We start from the raw sequence: 12,858 nt of genomic DNA, 5'->3' as shown, positions 1-12,858 counted from the left end.
TATACCTTCAATAAAAACTTCAGTTATCGTATCCAAAGATATCTGAAAAAGTCTGAAAAAGTGGTCTTCTGAGTTACCTTATTTGTCCACTAAGAGTAACTTCAGAAATCTTCTTGTTATTAAAGTCTATTACAAAGGTATATGCTTTCTTCCCAGAAACAGATTCATCAGTGATTCTGAATTTAGTACCAAAGTCAACATCAACATCTGGAATGGAGACGTCACTGGTCAGAATCTTCCTGTCTCTATTGTACTTAAAGGTCAGTGTGGCTTCATGCTGCTTTACCCCTGGAAAATATAATATAGTTTTGTTATTCATGACCATGGAGCATTTTGGTTTTTTTCTAAGAAGGAGAAAAAATAGAATCAGTTGGAAATTATACCATTCTGAAAATCTAAAGAAAGCCTGAATGGGTCTCTCATTAAAAAAAAAACAAACAAACACATCTTGTGTTTTATGCAGTTCTTCTCCATTTGTATACTTTCATATCTCAGCAGAACTGTAATTTTCCTATTGTTTATGTAAAAATCATTAATTTCTCCTTTTCCATTCTTTCATTCATTGACATCCAAATTTAATTTAAATTTCATGAAGAAATTTTTAGAGATACAAAATCATGAAGAATTTGTAATGTGGTTGCAAATACGAAACAAAATCAGAGTGATTGGGTGTCAAAAGAATGTATTATTTCATAAATAGCTCTACTGTGTATTATTCATAAAAATCTTTTTTTTCAGTTCAGTGACATACAGATCAAAACAGAGCTAAACCATATTTCTTTTTCAAACTCTTACCTTCTGCTTGTACTGCAAACTTTAATGTGTCTACCAGGTCATTTCCCTCTCTCTGCAGATCATAGTTTGCACTTGCAGAGTATTCTTTCACTTCCCCTGTGGACACTATTTCAACTTCAAATCTGAAGGAGGAGTAAACAAACGTCTTGTAAATAACTGATTTTGCTATGACCACAAACAGGAGGAACCAGACAATTCTTAATAGCTCTCTTTCTGAGCTGCTCAAGCTTGTCTGCATTTCAATATTTTTAAAGGTAAGTTTTAGGCAAAAGGGTAATGCAATAATAAGCCCTAAGAGGGAAGGTTAGTTAACCCAAAATAGACAGTCAAAGCTTTCCTAACTTACCTGGTTTCTCCAGTCAAGGGATAATATGGAGCTGCCTCCATGGAACTGGCATTAGAGTACAATAATTTAGTGCAGAAATTTAGACCAGAAATGAAAGGCTTGCATGAAGTTGAGAATTCTCGGTTCTCAATCAGAGGTGGAATCTCTTCAGTTTTGGCTGGAGACACCAAATGTAGTGTGTTGCTGGAAAAGAAAAACAACTCATTTTTTCCCAGAACAGGACTTCAGATATTTGCACATAAGTTGCTCTATTAGTAACGTTACACTCTGAATAAAAATAACTGAGGTAGGGGCTTAATGAAGTGACATCTGGTGGTTAAATGATCAAGTAGTGTATTATTACTATTATTACAAGCATTATTAGCAATAATTATAATTTCATGTGTTGAGCCACATATCCTCTCCAGTTAATGTAAGCCGTTCATTTAAATTCCACTTAAAACCAGGCACTGCTAATACAGTAAGTTCATGTGAGAGAAATCAAAGCAATAGAAATGGTAAGTATCTTATTGGAAGTCACAGAAAATAGTGACAAATAAAAGAATCTGCAAGGCCTGGCTCCTAAAATATTTACTTATCTTACAAGAAAAGTTATCCCAGTTTTACAGTGCCTGAGATTTTTCTAAACTGAAAATTTCCCTGTGTCTGCCCTAATCTCTCAAATTCTATCACAGTGAAAAATTAAGAAAAGGGAAGAACACATCTCAAAAGTTCTCATTCACTTCCCATTACCTGATACTGAGGAGCTTTGTTGGTGTCTTTGGGGCAGGAATGCTGAATTTCAGCTGTCCAGCTTTCATGCTAACATGTGCTTCAATTCCAGACTCATGGAATATATTGGAATTCATTTCCACGCCACTTCTAGCAAATTCAGGCATGTTTATTCCCAGATGTGTTACAAACTCAACTGCTACTGAAGGTTTAGCAATGAGTTCTGCTTGCATCTATTTAATAAAAGCAAAATAATGTATTTCATTTTCCCAAAATACTTTTTAGAACACAATGTCCTCAATCGTGATAATCTAGAGGTAGATTTTGTATAATTTATTTTGCTATTCAAAAAGTTGATTCCCAAATCAAATCAGCTGAGGGAGCAAGTAAGTGACAGCTGTCATGCAGCAAATACAGCAAGATTATAGCATTGGGAAACCTTACACAGAAGTAGTCATTCTGCAGAAAGATATTGTACATGAAGTTACTTGCGCGTATCTTTAAATCTTAAAACCACAACCAGTTTTCCACTGTAGAGAAAATATAGCAATTCTCCAAAACAATGAATAAAGTGTTTGAAAACTTTGGATCAAAGATTTCAATTTCTCTAAGCAGAAAACAGCTTCTTTTCAAGCTTTTGGTTTCACCATTACAGCAAGAAGGGACAGGATGCAAAATTCTGGAAAAGATTCCACAAATAATGTAATGGCAGCCAAGAACAACCTTAAAGGCCTTTAAAAAAATTCACTTAAATACTGCACACATTCTCAAATTAAAAGTTTAGTGAACTGAAACTACTGAAGACTTTATATAAAATATTGTCTAAAATAGAACAAAATAATTACAAAAACTGAAAAAAAGATTCCAAATATTTCATTTAAAATTTTAACTGGAGAATGGTATTTTGTGCCACATTCACTGTAATTTTTTAAATTTTTAAATTTTAAAATATTTCTTGTAGAAAAGTTTCACTTAGCTCATTTTCCAATATCTCTTTTAATTGGAAAGCAAAATTTTCACTTTAATTTAGTTACATCAAAATTTTTTATTAACTGTTTTGTTTGAACACCAAATTCACATGCTGCAGCTTTTTGCACTATTCTCATTTGAGATCATGGAGAGGGAAATACGCAGGCAGAAGAATTGGCTGTAATGGATTATTAAAATACATTTAATTCATAAATATCATTATATCACATACTTGACTTACTTTATACAATACTTCTCATTTGATTGTAAACTTTATCCATGAATTAACTGAAGGCCTCTAATGAGTAAGTTCTTTTTTATTTCAGGAGTATTTTATAGTTTTAAAAATTCTTTTGGTGTAAACAGTTTAATCCCTAAATGAGGTTGCTGAGTAGTAAGAGAAGACAAAATAAAGAGAGCTGTTGAGACTTACACTTTTTTGATGAAGTTTCACAGCTACTTTGGCCCCAGGCGTCACTATTCCAGACAAGGCAAACTTCAGTTGCAAACCTGCTCCAGTTGGGAGTTCAAATTCGTTGTCCATAAACATATAGTGGACAAATAAGTCCTTGTCAACACCTCTTGAGATGGCTTGTGCAATCTGTGAATCAAACAAGGAAACAAATATTAACTAATCAATGCTGGATACTAGATTTTATCACCTGCTTTGATATCCACAACTGAATGTGAATTGATTTAGATAATATGTAACATTCTGGCTTCCCCAAAGTCAATAGCAAAATGTCTTTTTGACTTCATCAAAAGCAGTGTTTTACTACATATTTCTGAACTGTACTACATTCTATTTTCTTTTTAATATGATATAGTATTAATTAATATTGATATATATATCTCACAATTAAAAAATCAGTAATATACCATACTGGCTAGCACTGAGGTTTTAGGAATTGTTCCACAATATATCACAATTCTGCAATAATATCTGAACCCTCCTTTTTTTCCTTTCCTTCACCCATCTACAAGAAGCATTCTACTTAGTTATTGATAGGTATTTATGGGTTCCTTAGAGTTCTTCAGACTAAATTTAGATATTTCATTTTAAGTATTTTTATTTTACGTGACCAGAGTAGGCATCAAATGTACATTCTTCATATAATATATCAATGAAATCAGAACTTTATAAACAACTGGTAGAAAAAGAAATAGTGGTGAATAATACATGCTGAAAAATTAGAAACATACCATTTCAGGAATTCTCTGAAGAGTTTTAAAGCACTCTAGAACCATGCTTCCCAGCAGTTTGAAATCATTGAGTTTCATGTACCCAAGCTCCTCTCCCAGAATTCGCAGAAATGCTCTTCCTTCAGGAGCTTCCTTCTTGCTCAATTCTTTTATCAGTTTTTCAAGGTTAAGAATTATTGCTTTAGTGATGTCCTGAAAATTCAGTCAGAAAGTAGTTAAATAGATTTAGAGAACTCCGTAAGGTCATGTATCTAGAATAATAACACACTGAATATCAGTTAGCGTTGCCATTTTTTCTTCCTCCAGACAAAGGCCCATCCCACAAGTCATGAAGAAAGAACACTGTTAAACAGCATTAAGGACTCCCATTTTAGCATATTAGAAAAGGAGAAAGTTCATATACAATAAACATGTAAGCGCTGTAATTACTATGTAAATATAGGATTGCTGTGCTGCACAGAGAATGCTTTCAAACTATACCTGATCCTGCTTGCCATCGTGGGAGTAACCAAAGTAGTCAAAGAGAGCCTTGGAAACCTGCTCTGGCACTTTGCCATCAACCCAGTACAGGGCCTTGCTTGCTGTATCTGGGAAAAATCCCTTCTCTCCGAACAAAGCTTCCAGTGTTGGTTCAAATCCCTTTCCATCCAAGCCAAGCTGAAACGAACAGAACAATGCCATAACTAAGAGAGGTTCTCCACTTCTTTGTACCTTTACAACCAACAGACTTTCTGGGGAACAAAAAATGCATTTACAGTATATCCTACAAGTCTATGATTCTTAAGGGAAAATATGCAAGCTAAGAGAATATGAGATACTATGATTAATTTTCTCTCGTCGGCGACACATCCAACATAAAACCTACACATAGGCTGCATCTCACTTAGAATCTACTATGAGTACTTCAGTGTGCCAGTAATGACTCATTAGCGTGAAGTCCATTTGTTACAGATGGGTTCATTTTACCCTAGCTGTGGCCTTTAATAACTCCAACAGGGTCGTCCATCCAGGCAATGGCAAGTGACATCACATAACGGATGGCTTGCTCTAAAGCCCATTGAGATCAAATGAAAGTCTCCTTGTAAGCACAGTGATCTTTAGGTTTCTCTCAAAGCTTGTAAAAACAATACATTATTCATGGAAAGTTGTTATAAGCAAACAGAAGTGAGAAAGAAAACAGATGAATGCTAGCAAAGGCTTTTGATAATTGTACCTCAAAGATATCACTTGGGCCAAAACCGTACACATTCAGGGTGGTTTTCAGCATAGTTTCTTTAGGAACATATCTGTTTGGATCAAATATCACATTTCCTTCTACTTTGGCAGAGATGGGATCGAGGCCAGGTACAGAAACTCTTTTGGAAACTTGATAATTTTGTGAGAATTTTCTGAAATCTTTGGCTGTTGGAACCTCGTTTCCTTTCAGTGCTTCTTCAACGTGGCTTTTTAGACTAAGAAAAAGGACAGCAATGCAAATATGATCAGCATGAATTGCAAAAAATCTTTATCCCTAAGTGAGAGATATCTTGAGTCATTTGCAGACGTTCATACAACTGAGGTGATTGTATAGATGGCTAGCTCTCTGCACACACTGACAGTAAGTCTAAGGGCAAGAGCAGCACTGCCCTAAAAAAGCTGCAGATCTACTCAGTTGATGTTCTTCAAACAAAGAAAACAAACCAGCAAACAAACAATCAATCATAAGAAAAAAACCATACAAAACTCACACTACTAAACTAAATCGAACTAATTATTATGGAAGTTATGAAGTCGAAGTTATGGAAAAACTTCGTTCTTCTTAGGAGACCAGTAGATAACAAAATTTTACTTACTCTTCAATGCCTACTTCGTCAGAGTCTAGGATGTTGGCAATGTGTGAAGCGACAAAGCTTTTCACTTGCTCATTCTTTTCCCTTGTGAGGATTCTCATAATCTTTGTGAGATCACTTGGGGAAGGATTCTTCATCAGTAGCAGATAGGTTGTTAGACGTTTATCTGTAGGTGCATCTCCTTCCTGGAATTCTTTCATAAGTGCTGAACGATCCTACATAAACGTAACAAGGTTGTCATACTCCTTTGGGAATAGACAGCATGAGATCATTTCAAGTATGTAATTTCTTCAAGACTGCATAATTACATAGTATCTTTTTTTTTTTTCTAAAACTTGTCAAAGTCTTGTCATTGATAATATTCTGATACAGTTTCTTAGATCTTTTCACAGAAATTATGTTTTTATTAAAATAGATTTTCTTACTCTGTATCTGGCAGATTAATTTGTTTTTTCTAAAAATGATTTTCTTGCAGGGGAATCTGAAGTGTTCTGGTCTGCAGAAAACACTTAAAATTTTTGTCATTCAGTTTAGGAAAAGAAGGTGATCAAATGCCCCACTGTAGGAAAACTGAAAACATAGGTTGAAAATAAATAGTAACAATAATAAAAAATTGAATGCCTTAAATGGAAGTAAGTCTGAGGATGTGGGCTCCACACAATTTTGGGTTCCCAGGCTCCTTAAGCCTTATCTTAACAAGATCTCACCTTTTAGGTGAGATGAACTTATTGATGTTGAAATTGTCATGCCATTGTAATGTAAACATAAATCTAAGCAACACTGTGAACAACAATGATAACAATGTGCCAGTATGAAATAGCAACCTGATTTTTCTTAGTAAATTCATTTAGATTTGAATTAATTCCTTATTTAAACCCAGCTTCAAATAAGCAGAATTCCATTTAAATCACTTGCAGGAAATTTCCCATTTAAACTCAAAGTGTCCATGTAAAGCAGCTTCTCCTCAAAGAAGTAACATTCACTGAATCAGACAAATTTCTCAGACATCTGGATAAGAAGTAAACTAACTAAAGAAGTTCAATTAGAGCAGGAAGCAGCTAAAAGGAAGGTAGCAAAATTGTGAATTGACAGGAGTGTCCTATTTTATTCAATTATTTCTGTGAACAGTGAAGGTGAACTGAACACAGGTTATGCTAGTTCTTGTGCATTACCTCCTCTGTAATGGTCATCTTCCGGAATGCCTGTATGGCTGCTTTTTGAACCGAAAGTGATGCAGCTTGATTTCTGATACATGTTTTAAGAGAAGCCTTCAGGCTGGGTTTAGCTTTCTCCATTACTGCACCCATGTTTCCAATAGCCTGTCAGTGATGAAAACAAAGAAAGATGATTAATTTCTTTTATCCACCAACAGAAGCAAGGTAATATATGTGCTATGGTAAGGAAAGAAGCAAATAAAAATACCCGAAGTGTGAGATATGTGAGTTCAGCATCTCCAGAACACTCAGTGCCAAGCAGTGATACCATGAAGTCAGCAACATCTGTTATTTCCTCTGTCACAATCATCTTCTCATTATAAAACCTGAAGCAAAAAAATGCATTAGAAACAAATGGTTAAAATGGGAAATGTCTATTTATTCTCTTATTTCAGTAGAACAAATTCAAGAGAATAGCAAAAATAGTCCTCCAGGAGGACTAGTCTTATAGTTTACACATCGTAATGTTCTCTTGATGCTATTTTGTAAAATCACATGCTGCCATTACTTACTTGGTAACAGCATGACTCAAGCCATAAAAGGAAGCTCTACTTGGCTGATACTGGGCCATGTTAAGCATTTCCCGGATTCTCTTTGGAGTTGGAGAAGGCAAGAGTCCCAGGGTATACGTGACCAGGTCAACCACAAGTGGATTCACGTTCCCAGTTCTCAGTATCTGAAGGACTGCACTGTAACACTCTGGAGTCCCACACTGAATCAGGGCCTGAATCGTGATGGAACTGAAAGGAAAAGCAATGGATTTAATTAATGAATTTTTTGTTTGCAGTTATTCCTGTATGCTTCACGTTTGAAAGAAACATTTGACATGTTTGCTTATGTCTGTTAATATAAATGTCTGGTAAATGTATGGCCAGAAGTAAAACACACAATTGCTAATCAGGAAGAAGATGCTTAATTTTGCAAATTATGATAATACATGACTAGATAAAAGCAAGATGAAAAATATTAACAGTACTACAATTACACAGACATATCTATTTTTTTTCATGACTTTGAGATTTTCCATACTTCCAGTATTATAATACATTGAATCAGACTGAGGCTCTCTCTCTCTAGAGACTGAGGACATAAAGTATGCATAAACTCCCTGAAATCCAGCCAAGACAGGAATAGTAGGATTTGGGAGTGGAGGTCAATGTCAAACCAAAGGTTTGTGCCCTTATGTGGCTCTAAAAATCTCACTTTCAAAACTGTGTTCTTGGAATTTGGAATTACATTGTCCTTGAGCAAAACTAGATCAAAGATATTTGGCCATAATAACATGTTTACTGGATTGCATCAGGCATATACACTTGGCTTGGTGGTGGGGAGGAAAACCCTACACTGTTATATTCAACTCAATTTATAGTTCCGCTTCTTCATTAAAATGAGAAGATTTGATCAGGTAATGATCAAGCAGTATTAGTACTTCATAGATGTCTGGAACTTTCACATCTATTTAAATTCTTAAACTGTTTTCATTTATTCAATATTCAAGTTATTACCATCTGAGCACTTCTGATGGAAAAATATTCATAGGTCTTACTCTCTTACTTCTCTCTCTAGATTATTAATATGAAACCTATCTTTCCGAGGGACAATCTTGATATCTGTTTAAACTACATTTTGAGAGAATGTGCAGTGAATCATCAACCTTGGAATTATTTTGCTATGGCATCGACACACGCTGGAACTGCTGCAACATACCTTGAAGTTTCCATCATCTTTGGTACAAGAGAGCCAAGAGTGCTGTTGTGTAAACTTCTAAGTCCAGAAACAAATCTGTAAAAGAGTTTTGCTCTCTGCTGGTTCTGCTGGGAGGCGGTGAGTTTCTGCAGTTCCTGAAGAATTTTCAAAACAGCATCACCCTGCCTGGAAAATTTAGCATCTGTGCTTTCCAGTGCAAGCCCTTTCTCTTCCAGTTCATCTAGGAATTAAAGCAATAACACTCTTCGTTACTTGATCAAGGAGCTCTCTACACTGAATATAATTAATATCAACTGCTTATATTGCCTTATACAGTAATTATTGAAGTTTAACAACTGAACATTTTGTAAAAATAAATGGAATTTAAATGCAATTTTCCCCAAAGTAGAATAATGATACTTATTTGCATAAAGCATCTGAAAATTTTATTAAGACATTTCCTTGGCACCTTGTATACTAGCAGAGTTCACCTTTCTAACTTTTAATGAGTGAGTATATCTTAGGAAAAATCATGCTCTGAAAATGCAATAACAATTGCATAGTAAAGAAGGGCATTTCAGAACCGAACATATATTAATTGATGCAACTGAAGCTACAAAAGAAATTACGCTTAATTTAAAAAGTCTTGTTAAAGTCATGTTCAAAAAGATTAGAATTACTTTCCATTATTTAGATTATACAGAATGTTTTAATTATAAAGATTAATTTCAAAATTAAAAACACATGCATTGTGTAGAATTACAAGGAATTTTTAAACTTTTTTTTTCACATTTCTCTCCAAATCTTTTTTCTGTCTAAGTCAATGGAGATTCATTCAAAATTATCATTTGTGTTCTCAAATACATTTTCAACAAATTCACTGTTTGAAAAAAAAAAAAATAGGTTCATCTATTTGACATTTATTTAGAATTGCAGCTGTACCTCCATCAAAATTTCTGTTACTCATCCTCTGATTATCTTCAAGCTTCAGTGTCTGGTTGACTTCTGTCATCATACCATACTGATTTCTAGCAAACAAACAAAAATTCAGTGCTTTAGTTGAGTCAAAATTCTTTGAGGGATCTTCCTACACTTCTTGCATCCTTGCAAACAAAGTGCAGATTTAGGGATAAAGTCAAGGCAGAATTTGATATATTAGCATCTAAAATGAATATTTATTTTAAAATGGTAATTATAAATAGTGATCAACATACTTGTATGAGGAAGGCAGAAACAGGTGTTTTTCACTGCAGACAACATCTCTTATATGTTTTTTCTTTGCATCAATATTGTAGTGACAGGATTGAGTGCTACTAAGAAGGGTAGATAGTGGGATGTTCTGTAAAATGAAAAAAAATTGGCAGTTATTTCATTGAATAGTATAGGAAACAGTTTTAAAGTTTGCTAGTTTTCCTGAAACATTAACTCTTATAGTCTATTGGATGGTGCATAACTTGTAATCATTGTCATGCAAAAAGGAAATTGTGCCACTAGCAAACGTAAGTCTCTCTACAAGCAAAAATCCCACAGATATTTTTCCTCAGGCATCACTGTGCTGTTTGGCATAGTAGTTATTTCATGATATTCTTATATGTAATATATATATTATTATATAGAATATAGGACTAGTTCATATAAACTAGCTTGTAATTTTTAGAGTAGTTCAGGACCCTCACCACAACTGATGTTCCTTCTAATTTCACTCTTACACACAATTTGAAGTTTTCTACAGCTAGGTGTAGAAGTAGCAGAAGTTATAAAATGTGCTTTTCAGAATGATATGAATTCTTCTTTTTATTTTTTTTCCTTAGGAAAAACACTGAATAGCACAGATGCCGCGGTATCAGGAAGAAATCTGCAAATATTCATGCAAGCAATTGCATCTGATTGTAAGGGATTTGTAAGTAGCCTGAACAGCATGTCAAAACATTTATTTCAGGAGATTTAGAGCCCTCTCCTGCATATCACAGACATACCTGAGTGTTGGAGGATTATATGGTTTACATGAAGTGGGAATGTTGAGAATATCGACCCACAAAATAAAAATTTTGTATATAATCTGATAGATTATTGTGCAGTCAACAGTACCAACTCCAACTATTACAAGGTTTCCTCCAAGAATTCATGAGAGAAACATCAAAGATAGTTACATTATTTTTCTCTGCATCTGTTCTTCATTACTAACTGCCAACAAACCCACAGGCTGCTCTTACATTGGGGCTCAGAAAACCTTTTATAAGGTCAATACAAAATAAGTAGTTGCTTATCTTTTTAAGCGATGTAGAAGAATGTTATATTACAGACTTTTTAGTGGTATACTTACTAGTCCTTTAACAATGGCAACAGGGCTGACATAATCTCTGATTGGACTGAAGTTGTCACAGGCTTTCAGGTTCCTGTTAATTGAAATATCTTCTGCAACACTTCCTCTTCTGGATTTGAACTCAACCTCACTGTCACACTTTCCATAAACAGTATCCTAGAAGGAGGAAAGGAATCAGTGTCTTTAAGGATGTCATCAGACACTTTCTATTCTGGCAGAAATGCACACACTGTTATCTGAATTTCCAGGTCTTCCAAAAATTATATCAAGAATAACTCTACTAGGTGAGATTTATTCCACTTATTAAGAAAACAAAGTGAATGCTTTTCAAAACTCTTACCATGGAAATTGTTTTTATGTTTTCCTCTGTTTCCGTTGGTGCAAGGAGAGCTGAGATGATTCCTCTCTTGAGATTGAGGACATTCAGAGGTTCATCCTTCTCTGGATACAGTTTGACTTTTGTTCCATCCTGAGTGCTGAATTTTAGCTCATGTCTGCCAAAAAAATCCCCGACATTAGTATGAAATCATGTTAAAACCACCCAGGAAGGCGTGGTTTTAAACTAACAGGCTATACCTAAAGTAGCATGTTTTCTCTTGGTCTATTGTTATTTAATATTTGTTATTACTACTATTAAAAAAAATATATTATTAAAGTAGGTCTTTCCCAGCAAAATTCTAACCAAGGACATTCTGGTATCACCAGACTACATCATGTAAGGACAAGTAAATATCAGGAGCAATGGCTGGAAGTTGGAATTGCAACAATTCAGATAGTACATGAGCAAATTTTTAGACTGAGCTAATTATTAACTACTGCAGTTATCTACAGAATGATGGGAAAGACTAAAAGCCACTACTTGTGGCTTTTAAATAAAAACTCCACTGTGAAAAATATATTTTAACACTCTCCCAAGTTTTTTAAGATCTATGGGTTGGGAGACAAGAGGGAGTGTAGTGTGAGACACTGCAATAAACAAAAAGAAGTACAAATAATGCATACACTACCAGGCACTGGGCACTAATTGGGTGGAGGGAGTAATAGTAAGCTTCAAAAGTAGATAAGCAAGGAAAAGATAAGTTGCATAGGTCAGTAAAGATCATGGTAGGAAATCCGGACTTCAGTCTCAAATGCCTTTCTATTGCACAGTCTTTGTACCATATCAGCAATGGAAAATGGCTGCAGACAGTCATGTGAGAATTTGTGTACGAGAACAAATATTCCACTTACAACAATCTTTTAGGGAACTAACCAACAGTTTCATGATGTAAATGATATAAAAAATTACAAAGACAATTACAAAGGTGAAAATTCTGGTTAGAAAAAAAAGCTTCCCTGGTAGAACTGCATTGGCCCCAAACATAATGGGGAGAGAATTGATATGGAACCAGAATATAAACCTGCCATATTATCATCAGCATGTCCTAAACCTGGAAAAGTATAGTCAGGGCTGTTACGTTACCAGCCATTCAGTGCTAAAACTATAGGTATTGATGAATTAGTTACTGATAACTGATATTTCTTACTTGGACATGGCATTTGCAAAGTCTTCAGAGTTCTTTGACTTCTTCAGCATGGCTCTTCTCTCACTGTCAACACCAAATGTCTCCCTTAGGGAGCAATGCATTGTCCTCAGGATGAACTGGCACAGCTGTGGTACCTCCAGCTCAACCTGAAAATACAAACTATGTGTTTATCTGGTTTTTTTTTTTTTTTTTTTTCACTACAAATTCCCCTATCATCTAGCTCCAGTCTTGAAAACACAGTGTTCCTTGCGTTGGG

The 12,858-nt window shown here is 34.8% G+C and overlaps 1 protein-coding gene across 1 annotated transcript in view; it reads right to left on the bottom strand.

Annotated features, from left to right (window-relative positions):
- The window catches only part of APOB (apolipoprotein B), a 36,136-nt gene that overhangs the window by 17,906 nt on the left and 5,372 nt on the right, over window positions 1-12,858 (bottom strand). The window contains exons 4-21 of the mRNA XM_042880639.1: window positions 12,603-12,748; window positions 11,417-11,570; window positions 11,077-11,232; window positions 9,968-10,092; window positions 9,696-9,781; window positions 8,775-8,994; window positions 7,580-7,807; window positions 7,276-7,393; window positions 7,026-7,172; window positions 5,857-6,068; window positions 5,238-5,475; window positions 4,505-4,681; window positions 4,025-4,216; window positions 3,255-3,422; window positions 1,874-2,085; window positions 1,142-1,324; window positions 796-917; window positions 78-288 (exon numbers count right to left, since the gene is read on the bottom strand). Coding sequence (XP_042736573.1) covers window positions 78-288; window positions 796-917; window positions 1,142-1,324; window positions 1,874-2,085; window positions 3,255-3,422; window positions 4,025-4,216; window positions 4,505-4,681; window positions 5,238-5,475; window positions 5,857-6,068; window positions 7,026-7,172; window positions 7,276-7,393; window positions 7,580-7,807; window positions 8,775-8,994; window positions 9,696-9,781; window positions 9,968-10,092; window positions 11,077-11,232; window positions 11,417-11,570; window positions 12,603-12,748 — 3,095 coding nt within the window. The remainder of the gene's footprint in view (window positions 1-77; window positions 289-795; window positions 918-1,141; window positions 1,325-1,873; window positions 2,086-3,254; window positions 3,423-4,024; window positions 4,217-4,504; window positions 4,682-5,237; window positions 5,476-5,856; window positions 6,069-7,025; window positions 7,173-7,275; window positions 7,394-7,579; window positions 7,808-8,774; window positions 8,995-9,695; window positions 9,782-9,967; window positions 10,093-11,076; window positions 11,233-11,416; window positions 11,571-12,602; window positions 12,749-12,858) is intronic.

Source organism: Lagopus leucura, unplaced genomic scaffold (assembly GCF_019238085.1).
Source record: "Lagopus leucura isolate 7727_CA_CO unplaced genomic scaffold, USGS_WTPT01 Super-Scaffold_73, whole genome shotgun sequence".
Taxonomy (NCBI): domain Eukaryota; kingdom Metazoa; phylum Chordata; class Aves; order Galliformes; family Phasianidae; genus Lagopus; species Lagopus leucura.
The sequence above is the reverse complement of the archived record's forward strand: the minus strand, read 5'-3'. Positions and strand labels throughout refer to the sequence as shown.